Source organism: Pelodiscus sinensis, chromosome 1 (assembly GCF_052426305.1).
Source record: "Pelodiscus sinensis isolate ZL-2025 chromosome 1, ASM5242630v1, whole genome shotgun sequence".
NCBI classification, from domain to species: Eukaryota; Metazoa; Chordata; order Testudines; family Trionychidae; genus Pelodiscus; species Pelodiscus sinensis.
In genome coordinates this window covers 126,849,377-126,870,902 of record NC_143052.1, presented here as the reverse complement: position 1 = coordinate 126,870,902, position 21,526 = coordinate 126,849,377, and the positions used below count along the sequence as shown (strand labels likewise).

The window sequence follows — 21,526 nt, the reverse complement described above, 5'->3', positions numbered from 1 at the left end:
CTTTGTTTTCTCCCCATTTTAAAATTGGGATAATAATATTCTTTCTTTTTGGGGTTTTAGAACAATTAATTACTTAATACTTGAGAAAAGGGATATATGGGTAATATTAGAAAGATGCGGAGGGCCTTGGATGAGCATGGAACATTGATGAAAACAGGAGGGAGAATGGAGAAAATAAAGACTAATACAAGGAAAAAAGAAGAAATGGACTAAGGGAGGCAAAACAATATGAGAGAAGACAAGACAACATAAATATGAAAGGAAAATGAGAGGATTGAACTTGGAAGAAAGAAAAGAATAAAGTATAGAAAGAAAATGGTTTAAACATGAACTTCAAATGTCAGAAAGTGGGGACAAAATCAAGAAAGATAAATTATATGTTAATCATTTTTTTGTTTACTGAACTTCCCTGGCAAACAATCTGTACTTTTAAATGTGGTAGAATGGGATGGGAGCACTATTTTGATGTAATATTATACTAGCAGCTACTTTGGATTGTGGGATCACTGGAAGAAGAAAAAAAATAAGCTGCAATTTGGTACCATGCTTATGACCATTGGACTTCTGATTTTGGGGAAGTGTTTTTAAATGCTGGAAATTATGTACAGATCCCAATATAGAAAACTGGTTTCCAATTCTTCTGTAGTATAAGAAGACTGAATAATAACTCATTTATATACCAGAGCCGTTAGTCTAGTAGCAGATCCTGAAGAATGATTTCAATGATTCTTCCCAGAATTCTGAGATCAGCTGTGTGCCTAAGGTTGCAATCACTGCATCTGGCTAAGTTTGGGGAAAGAGCAGTGGGAAATGTCTTGCAGGCATATATATGGCTATCCTCATTACTGCTCATTTCTATACCCAGCCTCAGAAGAACTAAAGTTATATGAGCCATGATGTGGCTTGCTAATGAAAGAGTTCAATAGCCACATATATGCCCAGAAATTCAAATCCCCACAACAGTCCTATAAGGCAGGAAGCACTGATACTTCCATTTTGCAGATGGGGAACTAAGGCTCAGAGAGATCAAGTGACTTGCCTAAGGTCACCCAAAAAGTCTGTAATGGAGCATGAAATAGACCCTACATCTCCCATTAACACCCTGTGATTTCCATGATGAACTGGGATATATGAACTGGGATGAAACTGGGCTTGTAAACACTATCTGTAATAAAAAGGTCAACATCACTACCCCAACGTGTTTCTTAGTTATTTTCAAAAGTATTAGAGTTACCATAACAACCCAATGTATCTTTTCATATAAATTCCTTTTCTCTTCATCATTTATGTAAGCACAGTTGCCTTGGCAACTAAAAGAATTGTTTTAATAAAAAAACATCTTTTTTTTCAAACTGCATGCTCCTGTTTCACTGAGAGAAGGTTCATCTCAACCCTCTCTTTTCACTCCGCAAGACATGCAACAATGGAAGAAAAGAAAAGAAAAGCTGAGAATAATGAAGGAAGAGACCCTGAATCACCTCTTCACCGCAATAAAACTCCTTTCGTAGACATATGTGGTCAAAATCTAAAACAATGTGCAACTGGATGCTCATATGCATACTGTATAGGTGATGCCACTAAATACTTGTTCATGCATCTCCATAAAGACTGTGCTCTGCTATTGCTTCAGTATGGGAATCTACCCCCAGGATCTAGGATAGTGAATACTGAGTGCCAAATCTATGTTTAATGGTGCCAAATCTATGTTGAAAAATCTGCATTACAGTGTGACCATGAGGCTCTCAACTGTTTTATAATGGATACATAAGATGCCACAAATGCTAAAATTCAATCCATGATTTTGACATTTATAACACCCTCCTCCCCATCTGTGATATATATCTTCTCTTCACAGGGGTGAATTACCCGTAGAGCGTAACACCTGTCTCTTATTTTACTTGATATTTTTCTTCTTTGCACTTTAAATTTAGGGCCAGATTGTACTCTATCCTACTGCATGTTGAGGGGGAATATCTACCCGACTCACCTTAGGTAGAACAGAGGAGAGAGAAGTGTGAAAGTGGTTAAATATATTTCACGTCTCCTCCACCCTTTGCTACCCCCTCAATCCCAAATAGCCAAATTACTCCCTTCTAAGTGAAATAGTATGAAATATAGTCAAGCCCTAAATTTAGAGTGTGAAGGGAGAAAAAATTCAACTAAAGTAAGATACAGGTTTCTCTCTCTGGGTGAAATTCGCCCCTGTTTGCAGAAGGCCTATGTACATCTTAAGTCTTCTTTTCAGAGCTTGCATAGGATCTAATTTGATCAAAAGTATGGCAAAGGCAATGTGTTGGACTTCTGCACAGAGATGAATGTTAAGCGAAATTGGTACAGTCTAAGGATATGAGCACCATTTCCAATCCCGCTGTGACCATGACTTATTTTTGTGCCGTTGGCAAATCACCTAAAACAATTTGTCTCTGTTTCTTAATATATAAAATGAACATCACAATGTTACCTGCAGTATGTTCTGTGGATGTTCAGATGACACATTTATAAATGTTAAGGAGGTGCACATGCAGTGTTGCTGTAGCCATGAACTCCCAGGACATTAGAGAACAAAGGTGGGTGAGATAATATATTTTATTGGACCAACTTCTGTTGAGGGAGAGAGTCAGGCTTTCAAATTTATATAAGAGCTCTTCTTCAGATCTGTGAAACTTACTCAAGTCCCTTGAAATAAGTATTAACTATGGATGATAAACAATCTCTTCCACCTTGTATTTAGCTGTGAAACTTTGAGTAAACATCCCAAACCTGAGGAAGAAGAGCTCTGTGTAAGTTTGAAAGCTTGTTTCCATCACCAACAGAAGTTGGCCCAATAAAAGATATTATCTCATTCACCCTGTCTCTCTAAGGAGGTGCTCAGACATTACAGTGATGGGAACTACACAATCACCTATACAGATAAGACTAGTCTGCCAAATAGTTAAAATTTGAAAAGAGTTTTAAAGATGAAATATTCAATTAGTGCTACATGAGTCAAATCTTCCAAACAGACATTTAAATGAATGTTGACTTCACTAGGATTTCTCAGCTGAGTCAATTTATGTGAATCTTTGTAGGATCCTTATGTTGTACGTAGTTGTTATGCTGTAGCTCAGTCTTGGTTACAAAGATGAACATATACTATGCTGATGAGTATAAATGTTAGGGAGCTGGGAGGAATTACTGTTTAGTAAAGATTAGAAATAACTAAATATATACATGCTTTAGTTTAAAGATATCATTGGGAAATGAAGTGGCATAGTAAATCTTCAGATATTTGAAGGCTGTAAACTTCAGCATGGGGCATGTAAAACAGACTGGCAGGGACATACTAAACTAATAATTTTGGAACTTTAAAGATTGTCAAATCACTAGAAACCCATCAACTCCGGATCTGCAACAAAACTTTTGTAATTGTTTCTCTATAAAGAGCTAGTCTTAAGACAGCTGCCACTATCCTATAATTGTTAAGAGAGGCTATTAAGATGGTATTGACAGGCAACTACTTTTGCTGTCATATACACTCCGGGATCTGTATTTCCACTCCAACTCATATGATGAAGTGGGTTTTATCCACAAAAGCTCATAAAATAATACAGGATGAACCTCTCTAGTCAGGCATTCTCTGGTCAGCAACATCCATGTATGATTTTAGTTAGCAAGATGTCCACTTCTCATGAGTGTGGTCAAGTTTCCTGCAGTCCCATAAAGTTTGTTTACAGCCACCAGTCCTGGAGCTCAGTGTTTTGTGCTGTTATTTAGCTCTTATTTACCCCTAAATGTCCTCTAAGAGCCCAGTAAGCAGTGGAAGTGTTGGCAATGCTGCTAGACAACACTGACCTCCTGCAATTAGGCAATTTTCTGATTCAGCACTGATCAGGTCCCGAAGGTGCCAAACGAGAGAGGTTCAATCTGTGTATTTGTTGGTCTCTAAGGTGCCATAGGACTGCTCGTTGTTTCTGCTGAGATGGGTTATTCATACATAGTGAAATTCAGGAATCAAAAGAAGACATATGTAGCTTGACTTTTTCCATAACTGGCTTCTATAATTAGGTAGTCAGCATCAACAGCTATCTATAGACTTACTACAGGCTGTCCCGAATACAATATAACAGTAGCAATATTGATTATTTTCATCAATGGAATTCTAGATTGATATGTATGGAATGAACAGTTCAAATTTATGGTATGGCAGTAGTTGTCTGGAATCTGCTTCTCTGCAAGGAAACAACAATAAAGAAAAAATGTCAATGGCTTGAAGCATAATGGTTCAGGGCTTGTCTCCCATGCAATACATTGCTTGAGGTACCACCTTGTCTCTAGTTAGCTAAAACACTCTATGCATGCAGCTGAAGTGCCATGGCTGCTCATATTCCAGCTAGAGCAGCCAAACAACTTTGGATCCACATAGGGTGTGTCTACACTAGAGCTGAAGGGTGTGATTTCTAGATTGAGCACACATACCCACACAAGCTCTGATCAAGCTAAGATAGTAATGCAAGTAAAATGGTAGCCAGGGCTGCAGAGGAGGCTAGCTGCCATGTGTATGGTACTGCCTGAGACCTTAGCTATGTGCTCAGCTGACTAGCTCATCCTGGTGCTTTTGCCACTGTGACTTCACTTCTGTTTTTAAGGCACTAGCACAGTCAGAGCTAGTGGTGGTGTGCCTGCACAAGTGGGAAATTACACCTCCAAGCTCTAGTGCAGACATACCACAGAGTTTAAGTTTGTGTATGATAAACTGTGCTGCAAACAAACTTGAACCTATAGTCTATAAACAAACTTGACACTGTGGCCAGTTGCTGCAACTTTACAGGATTACTAGCTTCAGCAGAACTTGAATTTCAGCCCCTACCCTCTTACGGGCCATTTGGTTTTAATTAAAATTAAATCCAACCCAACCTGGAGATATCTGTTTGAGGACAGGGATTGAGTTGGGGCAACTCTTGAGCTATAATTTGAGCTAACACACAAGTGAAGATAAGCCATTATAATGCATCCACACATGTTTTATGTGATTTTAAATTTTCCTTTCCCCCCCATAAAGTATTTCTTTTCAGAACTACTTTTGCTAATACATAATCAATAGTGTGCATCTCATTTTACATGAAAGGTAAAGCTATTTTGAAACCAATTTCGCATAAATTTATCATCTATATATTTTTATGTCCCTAAAAAGTTTCTTCAGACACAATTTCTTTCTCAGTAGGAATCGTATACAGATTATTTAGATTAGAGTTTAAAAAAATCCTATTTATAAGTGGGTTTTGGAAGCACAGATTTAGCTTTTCACTTCTATACCACAATAAAAGGTTTAATTTCACATCTAAATGGGAGTTTTCCTTTAATAAGGAAGCAATCAAGCAAGCCAACAATAATGAAGATAAATGAAGGCCATTCTTTTGCCTTTTGTCAATATTTTTATATTGAGAGAGCAAACAAAATATTGTTAAGGTTTTTATTTTTCTCTCACCTTTGTAAATCATAAATACTTCGGTATATTTCATTTCAGAATGAATTCCCAGTGGACTCATCTAAAATGGTAAAATAAAAAAACCCCACTAAAATCAACAACTCCAAACTCTTTGCTGTATCTTACATGGAAAAGTAAACAACTGCTACTTTGCTACTTTCCTCCTTCCCTGTTTTCTAATTGACCCTCTTTCCCTGTAAACTAAACACACTGAGGTGTCTGCCTGAAAGAGGTTGGGTCTACACTAGGGGAGAATTTCTAATTAAGATCTGTAACTTCAGCTATGTCAATTGCATAGCTGAAGTCAACGTACCTTGATTTGAATGTTGGGAGGTTGACAGGAGAAACACTTCCTTTGATGTCTCTTAGGCTATGTCAACACTGCCGAGAAAAGTCGGAAAAAGATACCCAAATTGCAAACCACAATTTGCATATCTTTTTCCACTTTTTTCCCCAGAAAGAGGCTTTTCCGAAATTTGGCCTGTCTATATGGGGCCACATTTCAGAAAAAACTCCTCTTTTGGAACATCCCTTATTCTGCTCACTGAGAGGAATACAGGGATGCCAAAAGAACATGTCCGCTTTTTCGGAAACTTCCGAAGAAGCAGATGCGTTTCTTGGATGCGGCACAGCTTTTCTGGGATATGTCTGGTACCCAGAAAAGCTCTGCAGTCTAGACATAGCCTTACTCCTTGCAAGGAGCAGGAGTACTAGCACTGATGGGGGGTGCCCTCAGAGTTTGATTTAGCGGGTCCTGACTAGACTTGCTAAATTGAACGCCAGAAGATTGTCCTGCGGAGCATTGATCCACCAGTAAGTATAGACATGGCCTCAGAAATACTTCATGTTCCCTCTTGAATTAAAGTTAATTTCTGTGACTTAAAAACACTTGAAGCAACATATACATTTCAATTAAAATGAAAGATGTCATAAGCTATTTATTTGTTATCTGGAACAGGACCCAAATATTTTCTATGCTGCACAAATTTAGCTGGCATTACACCTGTGAAAAAAGGCAGTGAATTCATCTCCAAAACATGAACTCAGTACTTCCAGGCTATGGACAATTTGAGAATAGCTGTGCGTGTATGTGAGAGATAGTGTAAGTTAAACTTGTAGTTTGTGTGTTTGTGTGAGTGAGAAAGTGATTTGAGGTGTCCTTGAAGACCCCACAGTCTGCTATTCTTGAACTTGTTTCAATTTTAAAACAATCTCTTATGCATGGTCAGAGGAAATTTTTGCCCACTGAGCAATATTCGTCAATAAGGCCAAATTAAATTTTCCATGCAGCTGCATAAAGGCAATAGCTTAGTGGCCAAATTCCCAAAATACTGCCTTACAGTACTTTTCAATGGGGATTTAACTTGTAGAGACTTAAGACCCCTGAATGTTATTTCCCCAGTATTTTTGGCTGGTTTGGGTTATATTATTACTTTCGCGGGCTCCTGAGTGGAAGGAACAGGACAACAGCTAACTAAAGTCAGCTGGGAGGGGCTAAAGCCTTCAGATAATGCACATTTTTTTCTTTTAAAGTTATCTGATAAGTTTCTCTCTTGGAAACAGTTTGAATATAAATGGTTTGAAATTCTGCTCCATCTGGAAATGAGAGTGAAAGCAGCGATGGTGGCTAGGAGACAGCCTGGAGTTCCATTTGGATTGGATCACTATCATGGACTCAATCCCAGTTCTTTCTGGGCTGCTTCTTTCTTTCATCCCAGTTTGTCACTGAGTCAGAGCACAAAGTTTGAAAACAAAGACATAGAACAGCACTGGGAAGGAACTGAAAAGGAAATCTCCCTTTTCATTGGGAGCCTCTACTTGACAGACAGATACCCTTCCAGCAGATCCAGCCTATAATCGTGTCTATCAGCAGGAAGAGCGCACACCTTCAGTAAGAGCCTGCTCGCCAGGCTCCTTCAGTATCCCCTATGTGGGTTTCATTCCCAGCTGAAGATATTATGCAAAGATGGTAAGAGAAGAGCCCCAAATCACTGATGAATGGAGACTATGTTCTAACAAATCTGTTGGGAACCAGTATATTCAGCATGAGCACAACTTATTTTTATATCTCAGAGAAGGGAAAGCCCAGTTTACAGGTCCAAAAAGGATTATGAATCCCAGCTATAGCATGGAAATGGCTTTGGTTACTTAGCATGTGTGAAACAATTGCTTTTTTTTTTTTTTTTTGGCTGTGTTTATTTTGGAGCCTGCTATTTTTGAGGTCATAGTCTCTGCTGAAGAAGGAAACCATATCTCCAGGGTATCCAGAATTAAATAGAGGAAAGAAAAAAGCCATAAAGAAAGTAGCTGCCTTAAATAGGCAACTCCACTGTCTTGTTTCCTTCCTTGTTCAGCTTGTAGTCAAAAAAGAACCCACAATAAACATTAATTCATGTTTTTTTTTAAATGAATGTAGTATTGAATTTCACAGGAGTTCTCTTTTAACCTGTGTTCTACTGAAATGCCTTTTGCGACTGCTATGCCTTAAATGGACTTTAATGGGATTACTATAGGTCAGTTTTTACCTCACTTTTAACTGTTAGATTCTCCAATATCTTCAGCAACAAAATGGGACCTATGTACGACTGACTCTCTGCACAAAGAACAGAGAAATTAAGGGCAAAAAAGTTTTCAGAGACAAACAGAAAAGAAGAGTCAAGGAGGCAGTGAGATGCAGGGTAGCTGTGGCAGAGGACATGCCTTTTGCACAGAGTGGTGAGATCCTGTAGCAGTGCACAGAGAAGAGACCAGTGCTAGAGGAATCCTGCATAAAGGCAGGGGAATGAAGAAAGATGCCTGGAGCAAGTCTATAGATGGTAAGAATTGAGCCCATTATTAATACTAGTCTACAAGCACTCTCCATTTGCATGTGTTTGAGAAGGTGAGGAAGGATGTACACTGTATTTGACAAAACAAGTTCACTCCAGAGACCAGCACATATGTCTATGTGTGAGGGGAGGGGGATTATCTCATCTGTCAGAAGGCAACATTATTTAACTTTATTTGACCTTTTCTGAGTTTATTGGTTCTTTAATGTTCATAGGCAGGTAAGAGAAAACAACAATGATTAAATACTAATACATTAGCTACATTTTCTATTGTCAAACATGCACTGAGAGAATTTCTGGCCAGGACTCTAGCATTACCTCCTACTCTTTTGTGAAATGTCACCGGATGTTTAACATCTATGTGGGCAGCCACCGGAGATGCCAGGAGGAAAATCGACATCACAACTCATCCAAAGGGTTGCACTTTCACACAGCTGCAAAGGATCACCAAGCCCAGGTCACAGTGTAATCTGATGTTACAGACAGTGCACAACCAGCCTCGCCACACTAAGGTAAATTTCCCCTTCTTTGATGATTTAGCCATTTCATTTTAAAACTGCCATGATGTGCTTGCTTTTAGCAAGGTCACACTATGGTTTTCTTGACACATCCATAGTATGGTAGGTGCTGAGATACCTTGCACCCTTTGGCAGCTCCAGGAAGCACCATGCTCAGGTACACACAATGCTCTCAGAGGTTCCAAGGGAGCAGGGGTAGCATGTGGACACTTTTACACAGAACAAAGAATGGCCAGCTCTACTCATTAGTGGACTGGGATGGTGGAAACCTTCCTTAGGGAGGCTACTGCAACAGTCAGTACAAGCTCTGAGCAACCTTTGCCAACTGTGGACACGAGGACTAGAACTGTGCTGGACCCCGACCTAAGCCACAGAGCAGGTGAGAAGGAACATGCTCTCTGTTTCCCCTCCCCCTCTTCAACAACACCAGACACAATCTGCCCATAGGCTTTTTATACACATGGTAGTGGTAAGACACAGTGGCTAATGTGAATTCTTTATTATTTGTACTACTGTGGTAGAGCCCAAATGGCCCAATCAGGGTGGAGAACAAATGAGGAGGAGCCTCCAAACTGAAGAGAGGGGGAGTTTTAGATGTGGAAAGAGAGCAACAATTGGATCCGAGGAATCTCACGGAGGAAAGAATGGCAAGAGTTCTACACATGGCTGTGTGGAATGGAGGTGTGAAAGATGAACCACAGTCCAAGGAGCTTTTTGTCAGGGAGGATGGTGGCACTATCTACACTGAGGGTATGTCTACACTACAGCGCTAATTCGAACTAAGCTAATTCGAATTAGCGCAGCTAGACTTAAAAACTAGTTCGAATTAGCATTTTGCTAATTCGAACTAGCATGTCCACACAGAGTGGACCCTGAACAGAGGTTAAACATGGCCAGAAGCAGTGCCGGCAGGGCATCAGAGGAGGACTTAGAGCGTGGAGCTGCTGTCTCAGGCTAGCTGAGGGCTGTGCTTAAAGGGACCCGACCCCAACCCCGGACAGACAGTTCTCAGGGGTGCCCCGCTTGCAAAGCAGTCCTGGCTTGGATTGCCCTGAGTGCCCACACGCGGAACATCACAGCACTCGGCCATCAGCCCGGCTGCACTTGCCACAGGCTGCCATCCGGAAGGGGGGTCAATCAAGGGGCCTCAGGAGAGATTCCACCCCGAGGAGCCCGCAGAGCCAGCCCAGTCCTCCCCATCGGGGGCGCGTACCCCATTCCTCCCTCACCTCCTTCCACTTACCCTTCCCTAGCCCCCCTTCCTGATGTACAAAATAAAGAAAACGTGTGTTCAAAAATAGAATCTCTCTTTATTGAACAAAACTGGGGGAGACTGGGAAAAAGAGGTGGGAGAGGGGAAGAAAGAGGCTGGGAGAGGGGAGGGCAACTAAAATGATCAGGGGTTTGGAACAGGTCCCATATGAAGAGAGGCTAAAGAGACTGGGACTTTTCAGCTTAGAAAAGAGGAGACGGAGGGAGGATATGATAGAGGTCTATAAAAGCAAGAGTGGTGTGGAGAGGGTGCATAAAGAAAAGTTCTCCATTAGTTCCCATAATAGAAGGACTAAAGGACACCAAAGGAAAGGAATGGGTAGCAGGCTTCAAACTAGTAACAGAAAGTTCTTCACAAAGCAAAGAGTCAACCTATGGAACTCCTTGCTGCAGGAGGCTGTGACGGCTAGAACTAGAACAGAGTTTAAAGAGAAGTTAGATCAAGTCATGGAGGTTGTGTCCATGGAGTGGTATTAGCCAGGGGGTAGAAATGGTGTCCCTGCCCAAAGTTTGTGGAAGGCTGGAGATGGATGGCATGAGACAAATGGCTTGGTCACTGTCTTCGGTCCATCCCCTCCAGGGTCCCTAGGGCTGGCTGCTGTCGGCAGACAGGCTACTGGACTAGATGGACCTTTGGTCTGACCCAGGACGACCATTGTAAGCTCAGGGCTCAGGGTCGGGGGTCTCAGTGGACCACCCTGATTTTCATGCAAACCTGCTCCTGGGTGGCCAGGCTTTCCTGTGCCTAGTGCGGAGTTCGTGGATGAGGTCCATGATGTCTGCAGTAGACCAGGCGGGTGCCTGCCTCTTGCGGTCCTGGCCAGGCTCCCGAGAGCTGCCAGCCTGGTCCCGGGAAGAGGAGGAGGGCTGGGGGGCATCGGGTGGCTGTCTCATGGCGTGCCAGGTGCAGGGTCTGCTGTCTGGGTGCTGGCAGGCTTGCACCTGGCACGGGCACCGTAGCCAGCCCGTGCCCCTTTAAGGGCTCCGGGGCTGGGAGGGGGGCAGATGAGTTTCCCTGGTGGTGCCCAGAGTGGCCACCAGGGAAAGCTGGGGAAGGCTAGCCTCCCACTAGTTCGAATTAAGGGTCTACACAGCCCTTAATTCGAACTAGTAAGTTCGAACTAGGCTTAGTCCTCGTGCAATGAGGTTTACCTAGTTCGAACTAAGCACTCCGCTAGTTCGAATTAAGTTCGAACTAGCGGAGCGCTAGTGTAGCGCCTATGAAAGTTAATTCGAACTAACATCCGTTAGTTCGAATTCACTTTGTAGTGTAGACATACCCTGACAGACAAAATGGGGGAGCTGGGAGGGTTTGAGATGAAGGGAGAAAGTTCATTTTAAGCCATGTCAAAGTTTAGTTGACAATGAGACCACCACAAGCAGACTGACAGACTGTATGGAGGGGGACAGGTCAGCAGTGCAAAGGTAGATGTGTTAATCATGGGTGTAAGAGGGCAATAAAGCAATGTGAGTACCCACTATCCCACAGGGAAAGGCTGTAGAGCCTGAAAAAGAGTGGGTCAAGGACAGGGCCCTGTGGCATTGTTGTGGTGGGTGGCCATACATGGACAATAAAGGAATAAATCAAAGAGATTTTTCAGGCCTCAAGGATTCGTCAGTCTATAAACAATGAAAGCCACACTTTGCTTCTGTGATAGTCAATACCATTCTATTCCATGTTAAATTAGCCTCAGCTTAATTAGCATAGGCACAGGAACTAGAGGTGCAGGAGGGCTGCCTCACCCTCAAGACCCTGGCCTAATGCCCAGGGTCCCACCTGCCTCCCTGCGTGATGTGGGCTCTGCTGCCAGCCCCATGCCTGGGAACCCAGCTGCCACCCTGTGCTCTGGGAGGGCTGTGCTGCTGACTTAGCACCTGGGGTTTCGGCTGTTGCCCCGTGCACCTGAGACTCTGTTGCCACCCTTGCGTACTGGGGTCTGCTGCTGCTCTGGGCCCGGGGTCCTGGCTGCCAAACCTGTGCGTTCATGGGGCTGAGGAGGGAGAGGGGGCGGGAGGGGGAGGGATTTGCTTCAGCTCTGCATGCTGGGGCTGGGGGGCTTTGCTGCCATCGCCATGCTCTGGGTCCTGGTTGCTGGGCCCCACATGCCAGGGCTTTGCACCCAGCCTCAGAAGTAAGGGGTGTATGTAAGTATCCCCACTCTCAAAATGTTCCCATGCCACTGCTAATTAGTACCGCAGTATACCACACACTGCACCTGTCATGTGTGGATCATTAAGCTTTAACTACTGAAAATACAAAGAAAGTAAGAATCCCATGCTCCATAGTACAGCAGCCTTTTCTCTTTAGAAATTGTTTACTAAATACAAGGCCAAACCATGTGCACACAGACTGATACAATCTATCTGAAAAGTGCAATGTCTCTCTGAAGAGTAAAGACTAGGGATCTTAATTCACTACTGGTATGCATGAAAGTTTTGGCCCCTGCCCACTACCTTAAATATATTATGCTGCTGTTAGATTTCTTTGAATGCAAATTAAGTAGCACTTGATTTCTGAGTGAAATAAGCAGATACAAGCTAGCATGAGATGCAAAACAATAACAGAGTTAAGTATGCACAGTTATGTAACAAACAGATATTACGTTAAAAAGCCAAGTCTTTAGAAACAGTTCTCAAGAGCTTGCAACCCATATTTAAACAGTGAATCTGCAAGGACTAAGTATGCCTTAGGAGGGGGACTTACATTATTTGCACACTGTTCCAATCAATACCCGATTGTTAAGGCTACCAAGTAAAAAAAGAATCCTGAAAAGGAGACATTATTCAATTGATCTCTTAACACAAGAATCTTTTTTTCCGACAAGCTGTATAATGCAGATTTAACAAGAAGGATGTTGTAACTGAAAAACGGAAGAGTTCACTCTGAAGGAATATAGATGCTTTGTAGATCTGAAAGCAGGTAGCTTTAGAAGTGTGGTGTACAGTGCCAAATTAAAAAGAGAATGCAACTCTAATGGACTTCAAAATCTTTACAGAAATTTAGACTACACCAATGTATTGTAGCTAATTGTACTCTGCAAACTCTGTGCTGAGTTTGATTGTCTATTCTATCACAAGTATAAATATTGACCAAAATGTGAACTGATTTATTTTAAAAATATTTTTAAAGAATATCTTACCTTTAATAAAGTAGAAAAGTCTGTTTTCAACAAAAAATCCGTTTCCCATCTGTCTCCCACTGTCCTCCAGATGTATGTTGCAGCCGGGTCCCTTTCCTGTTAGCTGTGATATCAGAACACGCACAGGCCTAAGGAAGCTGAGAGTGGATTCTGATTGGTATGACTTCAGAGTGCCTAAAATAAAGAGGGTTTTTTACTCAGAATTACTTTTATCCTCTTTGTCTATAGCAACTTAAGAATTGATACATTTGATCACACCAGTCAGCCCCCTTATACAATATCATATCTCTGATAAAGCCAGTACCAGATAATTCTGTGGAAGGTATAAGTAAATAAAGGCATTTTAGAATAACTTGACTATCGAAAAAAAAATCAATCCATTCGCCCCAAAGCAGTAGAGTTTAGATTCCATCCACATTTTGATTTCTACCTATTTTTAAATGAAAAGTGCCAAACATTGGTCCACTTTCAAGAATTTGAAGCAAAATGCAAAATGTTGTAGTTTCTGAATTTCACTGTTAATAATTAACAAAACTCTCTCAAAAGGAAAAATGTCACAGTTAGAATTATCTATAGCATTTTTACCACACCTTTGTGTTGTCTGGAAGATTCCTATGCAAATGTAATTCCCTGATGCAAGTACTGTGTCCTCAGTGCGTTGATGTTGTAAGATCAGATGGGTTATCTGCCCAAAATGCTGCATCATCTTCTATATGTTTGACATGTGGACTAAATCTGCTCCCATAACTTTTAATATGTAAGGTCCATTATTACTGTATACATTCCATAAAGAATTACCTGATGTGACAGTGGAATTATGATCAATATTCAAACAAGTGCTCCATGCCTAGTGACTGAAGACTGTACGGCTACGTCTACATTGGCATGAATTTCCGGAACTGCTTAAAACGGAATACTATTCCGTTTTCAGTTTTTCCGGAAAAGGAGCGTCTACATTGGCAGGCTGCTTTTCCGGAAAAGCCCTTTTTCCGGAAAAGCGTCTGTGGCCAACGTAGACGCGCTTTTCCGGAAAAGAGCCCTGATTGCCATTTTCGCGATCGGGGCTTTTTTCCAGAAAAGACTACTGTGCTGTCTACACTGGCCCTTTTCCGGAACAGTGTTCCGGAATAAGGACTTATGCCCGAGTGGGAGCAGAATAGTTTTTCCGGAATAGCGGCTGATTTTGTACAGTAGAGCATCGTTGCTTTTCTGGAAATTCAAGGGCCAGTGTAGACAGCTCGCAGCTTATTCTGGAAAAGCGGCTGATTTTCCGGAATAAGTGGCCCAGTGTAGACACAGCCTACAGGTGTAGAGAATGTTTTTACAATATAATGCTGTTAGTTTCACATTTTATTTTCCAAGATCAATTAGTTTCTAGGTTTTCAAGTGATGTGTCAAAAGTATTTAAAATAAAGAAGTCACCTATCATGGGTTATGAATAATGAACTGTTGGGAAAAGACAATCATACACCTTTTGAAACTTCAATAATACATTACACATTTTATACCCCATGCTCTGGAAATGATCACATATCAAATCCCTAGATTTTAAACCTCAGCTGTTATGGTACAAACACATTTAATATTCCACCATTCAGTGGCCAGATCTGATTCTAGCCATGACAGGGTAATTCTAACCACATTGAACCCTATGTATCACTCTAACCAAAATGAGAAAAACATTGTTGCTTAGGTTGTGTTAGTCACAGGATTCCATATGTTAATAAGGACATGTTCACTCTTCTGTTAGAGTCTTTATAACATTAACAAATTATGTATAACAAACTACCATTAGACAACATCTGCTGGAGGGAAAGAGTTGGTGTCAGAAACCTTTAATGGAAGTCTCTGATTGTCTTTGTGTAAATATATCCAGAATGTAACACTTTTACCTCTTTGGTGATTAAACTCTCACTTTAAATACCTTCAGAAAGTGCTGCAGAAATACATTTTCTGATACTTCACACATGAGAGTTATGTACAAGAGTGACATTTCTTCAGAACTTTAGAAATTGTGCCAAATTTGCTGCTCATTAACACAAGTTGCACACCTAAAGTAGAGATGTGCCTGGCCTGTGTACATCAGCAGCAAAATTGGCCAAACGTGTCTAAACATACCCTTTCATTAAAAGAAAAATACAGTTATCAGTTGGCATTCAATATGCATTTTATTGCTTGTGAAACTTGGTGACTTCCAATTTCAAGTAATGATATGCAGAGTTTTGACAGAGAAAATAACCCTCTTACGTATATCATCACTAAGTTGTGTGTATTAATGACATATTTTGTTTGTCCTCCCTCATGTGCAAGTTATTAAAGGGAGAGCTTTCACAAGGGCTGTTATTTACAAAAACCAAAAGTAAATAAACCCATAGCAACACATTATTTCTTCTCTGTCAGTATATGCATGTATGTTTTTAAATAGCAAGGCTTAGGACAGCATTAAAGAAATACATTAAATTGCATTTGTTGTAATTGTTCAATGCATTTGAAAAAATAGCAAAAAAGTTCCACAAAAGTTTAGTATTCTCCACCATTTAAATTACATAGAGTTGCCCCAATGCTGCTCTCAAAATCAATGGGATTTACGATCCTATAACTGAGTACAAAATTGGGTCCTACTTCATATGGTGCTACTTTCGACACACTACAGATTTCATTGAATAGCTGCTGCAGCAGCCCCCAATATGAAAAGTGCTGGCTATTTCTCCAGGCATTGCACTGGAAAAAATGCAACTGAGGATAGTTATGTCAGATGATGAGGAGCTGGGTGTCACGAAAGTTACCCTCTTTTGCTGAGAACATGGGGCAGACCTCTCCCAGACTTTCAGTGACTTGTGGGCAGATACAATATGGCATGGCTATAAAGAATGAAATATCTTTCATAGAGTGCTCTATGGCACTTGTTTTAAGTACGAAAAATAGTATTTACTCTTCAACATGAAATATATATTCCAAATATTGTTTCAGACACATTCAGTCCCTCTCGAAAAAGGGAAGTTACTTACCCTTTGTAACCGGAGCACTTCAAAATGTGTAGTCCCTATCTGTATGGCACTGTGGGTATGCATTCACTCCATGTGTCTGAGATCAGAGAATTCTAGTGTCTGTTGGACTGTGCCTGTGCCCTTGCTCTCCTTGTGCTTTGTGCTGAGAGTATGAGGAGGGATGAGGACTGATGCTTTTCTAGTTCCTCCTCCTACCACAGATCAGAGAGATCCAAAGCAGAGGGGAAGAAGGGTGGGCAGTGGAATACAAGAAAGGGACAACATATTTCAAAGAACTCCAGTTACAAAGGGCCAATAACTTCATTTTTTTTCTTTTGAATACCACTCCTTATGTATATTCCACTGTGGGTGTCTGACAAGCAATACTCAAATAGAAGGAGGATCAGTTCCGGACACCGGAGATTCCAACTCAGGCCACACGGTGCTAAGAAGGAACTGGAGAGGTGTTGGTGCCCACTACCTCTTATACTTTTGGCAAGGACCACAAGAACAGCAAGTACGTAGGTGTGCAGCAATGGACACTACTTGCTAGAATTCTCCAATGCCAGGCACATGCGTGCCCTCTAGTGGAATACACACAGGGACCAGCAAAAATTAGTAACTTGGGAATAAACTATTACATTGTCAAGTGAAGCTTGCCAAAGTCTACTTTGTTTTCTTCCCTTCTTATATTTATACTTGATTTACAGCCAGGGCCGGACTAAGGGGTGGGCGAGCAGGGCAGCTGCCCAGTGCGCCAACCGATGCGGGGGGCACCTGATGGCAGCTGTAAAGGGTGCGCGGCATCCCTTATAGCTGCCATCAGGCGCCACGCGCCCGGCTCCCGCAGCGCTGCCCTCCCCACCCCTGGCGCCAGCCAGCAGCGCACTTCCACCCACGGCCGCGGAGCCCTGCAGCAGTAGTTGCATGCCAGCAGCAGTAGCCAGGCCGGGCTGGGCAGTGCATGCGCCGTGCACCCCGGGGGCGGGACCGCACATGCACCGTGCACACTGGAGGTGGGCCTGCGCATGTGCTGTGTGTCTGGGGGTGGCGCCACACACCCGGGCCTGGGGCACCAAAATGGCTCAGGCCAGCCCTGTTTACAGCGTATATAAATAATTATTTGTATAATTCTGTACCACAAAATACGAATATCTCTATGTTCTTTTATTTTAAATACAAATATTTCAAACAAATACTCAGTTTCTGTAAGAAAGCCCATAGCAACAAACAAGCTTGTAGAGTTCTATAAAATCATGATAGGTATAGAGAAAATGAATAAGGAAAAGTTATTTACTTGTTCCCATAACATAAGAACTAGGGGTCACCAAATTAAATTAATAGGTAGCAGATTTAAAACAAACAAAAGGAAGTTTTTATTCATACAGCACACAATCTGTGGAACTCTTTGCCAGAGGATGTTGTGAAGACAAGGACTATAACAGCGTTCAAAAAAGAACTACGTAAAATCATGGAGGCTAGGTCCACCAATACTTATTAGCCATGATGTGTAGGAACGGTGTCCCTAGCCTCTTTTTGTCAGGGTCTGGAAATGGATGACAATCACTTGATGATTTCCTGTGTCTGTTCACTCCCTCTGGGGCGTTGACTACTGTTGGAAGGCAGGATACTGGGCTAGATGGACCTTTGGTTTGACCCAGAATGACTGTTCTTATGATGTTTATATCTACTGAAGAATAAAAAATTCACGCTTCTAATACCAAGAAAGATGTTTTTGGTCGCTATATAAAAACCCCTCCAAAATAATATTTACTCTTACTCACACACATAAAATTTGCCTTCCAGAAGACTATCATCATCTTCTTGTTCCTCTAAAGTATGTGTCAGTGTATATACAGTATGCCCACATCCACACCTACAGAGAGCAAGTTTTTATTTTAAAGAATATCTTCACTCTAAGCACTCTAAGGAACAAGAAGATGATAGAAATTGCAATACTATGTAGTGCAGTGCAATAAAATATGTTAGGCGTTTCTTTCCCCTTCATTTTACAGTTTTCGCTATATCACAATTCATTTTAAGCGGGTTCTAATGTATATTTATCTATCGATGGACTTGCATACAAAGCAAGATGATGTGCAATTTGCTGTATTAATCTTCAGTAATATGAATCATGGAACTGTCTTTGTTAAGGTGACAGCCTGCCTTTACAACTGTACATTACTGGTAATATAGCAACAATAGTAAATGGATTTCAATTAAGTACTAAAGAGACAAGTGGCCAATGAATGAAAAATGTTTTACTGATTTTCCTCTCAGAAAACAATAAAGTTAGCTGTGCTCTTTGTTAACCTAAAGGAATATTGTTGACTCAAAATAACTCCTTTCTGTCTCAAGGAATTGTACCTCTTATGGTTACAAATAATTCCCAAGGCCTGGTCTACACTGGGAGTTTAGGTTGAACTTAGTCACATTAGGCTGATTTTCTAAACAATGACAGAAAACCACCAAACCCTTACTCACCCACCTTTAAGGGTCATTAAAGTCTATTTCAGTATTCCTGCTTTTCATGAGTTATAACAATAAATTTGACCTCGCACGGTCGAATTTAGGGTAGTGCAAATGCAGTGCTGTGAAAATCAACATTCTTGGCTTCAGGGAGGTGTCCCACAAAGTCCCAATGTGACTGCTCTGACCAGCACTTTCAACTCTACTGCTCTCCCAGGTACACAGGAAAAGCCCTGGAAAAACCTGAATTTAATTTCCTGTGTGGCCAGCATGGCGAGCAGACCTCAGAGCAGGCAGCACATCTCATCAGCACACCTGACCATGAATGCTTAGGATTGCAAATGAGTTTCAGCATGGAGTGAGCAAGAGATCCTGGACCAGATTACTATGTGGGGAGAAGGTCAGTTCAGGCAGAACAATGAGCAGCAAAAGGAATGTCGATATCTATACCAAGATTGCACAAGGCATACAGGTAAAAGGATACACCAGGGATACCCAGCAGTGCCTCGTGAGCATAAAGGAGCTCAGGCAAGTGTTCCAGAAGACAAAAGAAGAAAATGGACAGTCTGGGTCAGTAATGCAAACATTCTGCTTCTATGAGCAGCTCCACTGGATTCTTGCAGGGGAGAGTGGAAGGACCTGACCAGTGTTCCAGCCAAGTCATGGATTCCTCCCAAGAGACTCTTCAGGAAATAGCCTTGAGCATCAGCAGAAATGGTTTGGCATCATTGCAGCACCAAGCATTGCAGCATAAGGTCCAGGTTTCTGGCCATGTTCAGTCAGCATCTGCTCCCTGTCATGCTCTGTGTGATTTGGAGAAGCCTGATATTGTGCATGGCAACATGAATGAAGCAGGGGAAGCTCTGTAACTGATACCACAGCAATGCACCTCCATTTGTTCATCCCCAACAAATCTTGGTTTGAGCCCCTGCCTTCTGCCACACCAAGACCCCTCCCACCCGCAGAAGCAAGGAGTAGGTTGGGTCGCCAAGGATCCCTATTGGCATTTCAATGCCTCTGATGTTTATTTTCCAGTTTGGGAAGAAAGTTCCATCTTGCAGCTTTCTGAAGAGACTGGAGTTCCAAAAGATGCACCTTCCCCAACCATCTCACATTGAAATGGCCCTTGTGATACACTAGTGCCTGCAGCCCATAGAGAAATACACCTTGCGTTTTATGTATGCCTTGGCAAGGTGAACGTGGGACAAGATAGGGATGTGCGTTCCGTTCCATCTATCACCCCACTGCAGTTAGGGAACCCCATCATGGCAAAGCCCTCCACTATGTCCTGCACATTTCCCAGAGTCACTGCCCTCCGTAGCAGAAGTGTATTGATTGCCTTATCTATTTGGATCCAATAGCCCCATTGTAGATTTTCCCACTCCAGACTGATTCCCAACTGACCAGTAGCTATCTGGCATTGCAAGCTTTCACAGAGCTATTGTCACTCACTTCTCAAGCAAGTCCCATTCTGATATTCTTGCACTTTGTGGTGGGGGAAAGCAATTCATAAACTTCCATGAAAGTGGCCTTACGTATGCGAAAGTTTTGCAGTCACTGCCAATTGTCCTGTAGCTGCATAACTATGTGGTCTCACCAGTCTAGTCTTTGCTTGTCTCATGGCACCAGGACCAGAGTTCCACTGTGTCAAGAGGATCAACTGCCACCACCAGCTACTAATTGCTCAACTCAAGTGTTTCACACAAGTGTCAGTTCATGGCCACCTCATAGTCTCCTTTACTCTGGCAGGCCCTGGATAGGCTCTGGACATAGTGCAGCAAAGGAGCTAGATGTTTGCTATGATTACCCTAGCACTTTGCTGCTGAACGGGGTCCATGCTTGCTGTGCTGTGGAATCTACATGAATAACCAGGGGAAAAAGATGCCAAAAGACTGTTTGCTATTGCCTTCAAGCAGAGGGGGAGGGAAGACACAAATGCATTATGGGAGGCTGATGACATGTACCAAGAACCACCCCCTGCACTGTTTTGGTCTCATTGGGCACTGGGAGCCTAATGCAGAATGCAATGGGGCAACAGGAACTATGGGATAGCTACCCACAGTGCATCGTTGTCAAAGTTGATGGAAGCCACCTCATTGGGAATGCACTACATCCAGCTACATCAGACTCTTGGGCACAGTAGGGACATGCACCTTCAACTTTACAAAATCGGGTATTAAAAAATCTAGGAATTATTAAGAAAGGGATAGAAAATAAGACCCAGAATATCTTACTCCCCCTGTAAGAAACTATGGTACACCCACATCTTGAGTACTGTGTACAGATGTGGCCTCCTCACCTCAAAAAAGATATTTTTGCCTTGGAAAGGGTTCAGAAAAGGGCAACTAAAATGATTAGGGGTTTGGAACGGGTCCCATATGAAGAGAGGTTAAAGCGACAGGGACTTTTCAGTTTGGAAAAGAGGAGACTGAGGGGGGATATGATAGAGGTATATAAAATCATGAGTGGTGTGGAGAGGGCAGATAAAGAAAAGTTATTTATTGGTTCCCTAAATAGAACTAGAGGATACCAAATGAAATTAATGGGGAGCAGGTTTAAAACTAATAAGCGAAAGTTCTTCTTCACACAGCATGCAGTCAGCCTGTGGAACTCCTTGCCAGAGGAGGCTGTGAAGGCTAGGACTATAATAGAGTTTAAAGAGAAGCTAGATAATTTCATGGAGGTTAGGTCCATAAAAGGCTATTAGCCAGGGGATAAAATGGTGTCCTTGGCCTCTGTCTGTCAGAGGCTGGAGAGGGATGGCAGGAGACAAATCACTTGATCGTTGTCTTCGGTCCACCCTCTCTGGGGCACCTGGTGCTGGCCACTGTCGGCAGACAGGATACTG

The 21,526-nt window shown here is 42.1% G+C and overlaps 1 protein-coding gene across 43 annotated transcripts in view; it reads right to left on the bottom strand.

The window, feature by feature from the left end:
• Positions 1–21,526, bottom strand: part of LOC149525630 (uncharacterized) — a 484,863-nt gene that overhangs the window by 70,482 nt on the left and 392,855 nt on the right. For 42 of the 43 annotated variants that reach the window (XR_016347244.1, XR_016347245.1, XR_016347246.1 and 39 more), the window contains one exon: positions 13,223–13,396. Coding sequence is in view for 14 of the 43 variants with exons in the window: in XM_089770329.1 (XP_089626455.1) it covers positions 13,223–13,396 (174 nt within the window). In the remaining 29 variants the exon portion in view is untranslated. Of the gene's footprint in view, positions 1–13,222; positions 13,397–16,230; positions 17,023–21,526 lie in introns of those variants that run through there. The other variant, XR_016347249.1, reaches the window with a different exon arrangement.